Source organism: Limulus polyphemus, unplaced genomic scaffold (assembly GCF_000517525.1).
Source record: "Limulus polyphemus unplaced genomic scaffold, Limulus_polyphemus-2.1.2 Scaffold14992, whole genome shotgun sequence".
Lineage (NCBI taxonomy): Eukaryota > Metazoa > Arthropoda > Merostomata > Xiphosura > Limulidae > Limulus > Limulus polyphemus.
In genome coordinates this window covers 1-2,162 of record NW_013680602.1, presented here as the reverse complement: position 1 = coordinate 2,162, position 2,162 = coordinate 1, and the positions used below count along the sequence as shown (strand labels likewise).

The window sequence follows — 2,162 nt, the reverse complement described above, 5'->3', positions numbered from 1 at the left end:
TCCATATATATATATATATACAACACTTAGTGTAAAGAAGTAACAGATGGAAAAGGTCAAATCACTCATTTTTCCTGTAAAATACATCACAGCAGTAATTAGTAAGATTAACTGTAATGTTTATTTTTGTTATTAAGAACCCTATAAACAACAGAATTATTGTTTGTTTGTTGATAAGCATAAAGTCACACAGTAGGCTATCTGTACTGTGCCCACTGTGGGTGTTGAAACCTTAATTTTAGCGTGAAAAGCACTTGAACTTACCACTGAGCCATCCTGAGGTGGAGGGGAGAGAACAGAATCATGGACCCACAAGCACTTATGAATTAAAAAAGCCAAAAAGTTAAAAAAGTTCACATCAGTAGTTCTAAGGTTAAGATATTTTTCTTAAGACTATATAACAATCAGTCAATTTTATTTACAAACTAAAATACATAAAAAATATACAAACCTCTGTCAAAATTTCAGTTAGATAGATCTTTAAAGAGTATTTATTTAGAAATCAACTTAGGATTTGACACCGCTCCAGGTATCCTGTAAATTCATATTCAGTATGCCATGGGGCACTTGGAAAATAATAATCCCCAACTTAACATAAGGGCAGAAATAAGTAACTCGTGTAATGACAACTATAGCCATGTCTTTGAATACACAATTTCTGGGGTACTGAGTATGTCAGGTGAAATAAGTACCTGGACTTGACTCTTTTCAAGACTTGAATCAGATGGTGACCTCTCCATTGTTGTCGTGCTGATAGCCAATCTAAATCGAGAACGAAGTGATTCTACTTCGCTCTTATGGTCTTGATCCAACCTTTCTTGCAGTTCTTTTATTTCTTCCTCTTTCTGTTTCTCCCATAAATTATGTTTATCTTCCAGTTCTCTTCTACGTTCCGAATCCATTTCTTCCTAAAATGAAAAAACAAAAATTCCAAAGAGCTTAACTTTCAAAACAACTTACAATATTTGATAAATTCAGATAAACATTTTACAAATAAAACATAAAAGCCTTCGTTGAATTTCTTGCGAAGCTAATTTAGAAGTGATAAACTAGAGGGAAGGCAGCTAGTAAACACACCCACCACCAATTCTTGGGCTACTCTTTACCAACAAAAAGTGAGATTGACCATCACATTATATCTCCCTGACAGTTGAAAGAGAGATAACATGTTCGACGACGAGATTCAAACCTGTGACCCACGGATCTTGAGACAAGCTCACTAACCACCAGGCCATGTTTGACCACCTTATTTTAAGAACTGAAATTAATTTTTATGTTTGTTACAATAGCCATATTTTGTCCGAACTCCAGCTGTTAAAAAACAAGCAAACATTTTTTTCAGTTTCTGACTTACAATGACTTTCATATCCTCCACTCAGCTTTATTAAAATAAATTATTATGTGTAAACCACATAACCAAGTACTTCATGCAAAAACCAAACGTGCCACAAACTAAAATATTAGATCTAACAAACCAAATTTTGGAGTTCAAATCTCTTCCAATTTTAAACATTAAATGACCCCAAACCACACGAAAGTCTTTGTTTCTGAAAAAAGCAACTCAATGGTCACATTATTAAAGTTCATCAAAACCAAACTAATACATAAAATCCTCATGAAAGGAGGATTCTGTTCTTTTACATTTTACCACAAACAAGTTTTTAAAGATGACGTTCCACATTCATGTGACAAGTTTGATAGCATCAATTGTTAAAAAAACAAATCTAAAATTCAATCTTACCCTCAACTGAACAAGTTTGCCTTTCCATTCCTCCTCGATCTTCTGTGTAACCTCTTTCTGAAACATATCCATGTGTTGCTCCCTTTCCCTCTGAACTCTAAAAATAGTTAAACAAACTCACTAATGGCCATCTTACTTTGGTACTGTTTATCTAGAGACACTGTGGTAAGAGTATAATATTATTAATGTTATCCCAGCCTTGGGTAAATAGTAGACTATAGAGACACTGTGGTAAGATTTTAATATTATTAATGTTATCCCAACCTTGGGTAAATAGTAGACTATAGAGACACTGTGGTAAGAGTATAATATTATTAATGCTGTCCCAACCTTGGGTAAATAGTAGACTATAGAGACACTGTGGTAAGATTTTAATATTATTAATATTGTCCCAACCTTGGGTAAATAGTAGACTATAGAG

The 2,162-nt window shown here is 33.6% G+C and overlaps 1 protein-coding gene across 1 annotated transcript in view; it reads right to left on the bottom strand.

Moving 5' to 3' along the window:
- Positions 1-1,850, bottom strand: part of LOC106477412 (calponin homology domain-containing protein DDB_G0272472-like) — a 4,856-nt gene extending 3,006 nt beyond the window's left edge. The window contains exons 1-2 of the mRNA XM_013937983.2: positions 1,742-1,850; positions 693-908 (exon numbers count right to left, since the gene is read on the bottom strand). Of these exons, the coding sequence (XP_013793437.2) occupies positions 693-908; positions 1,742-1,813 (288 nt within the window). The 5' untranslated portion in view covers positions 1,814-1,850. The remainder of the gene's footprint in view (positions 1-692; positions 909-1,741) is intronic.
- Between the last annotated feature and the right edge of the window lie 312 nt (positions 1,851-2,162).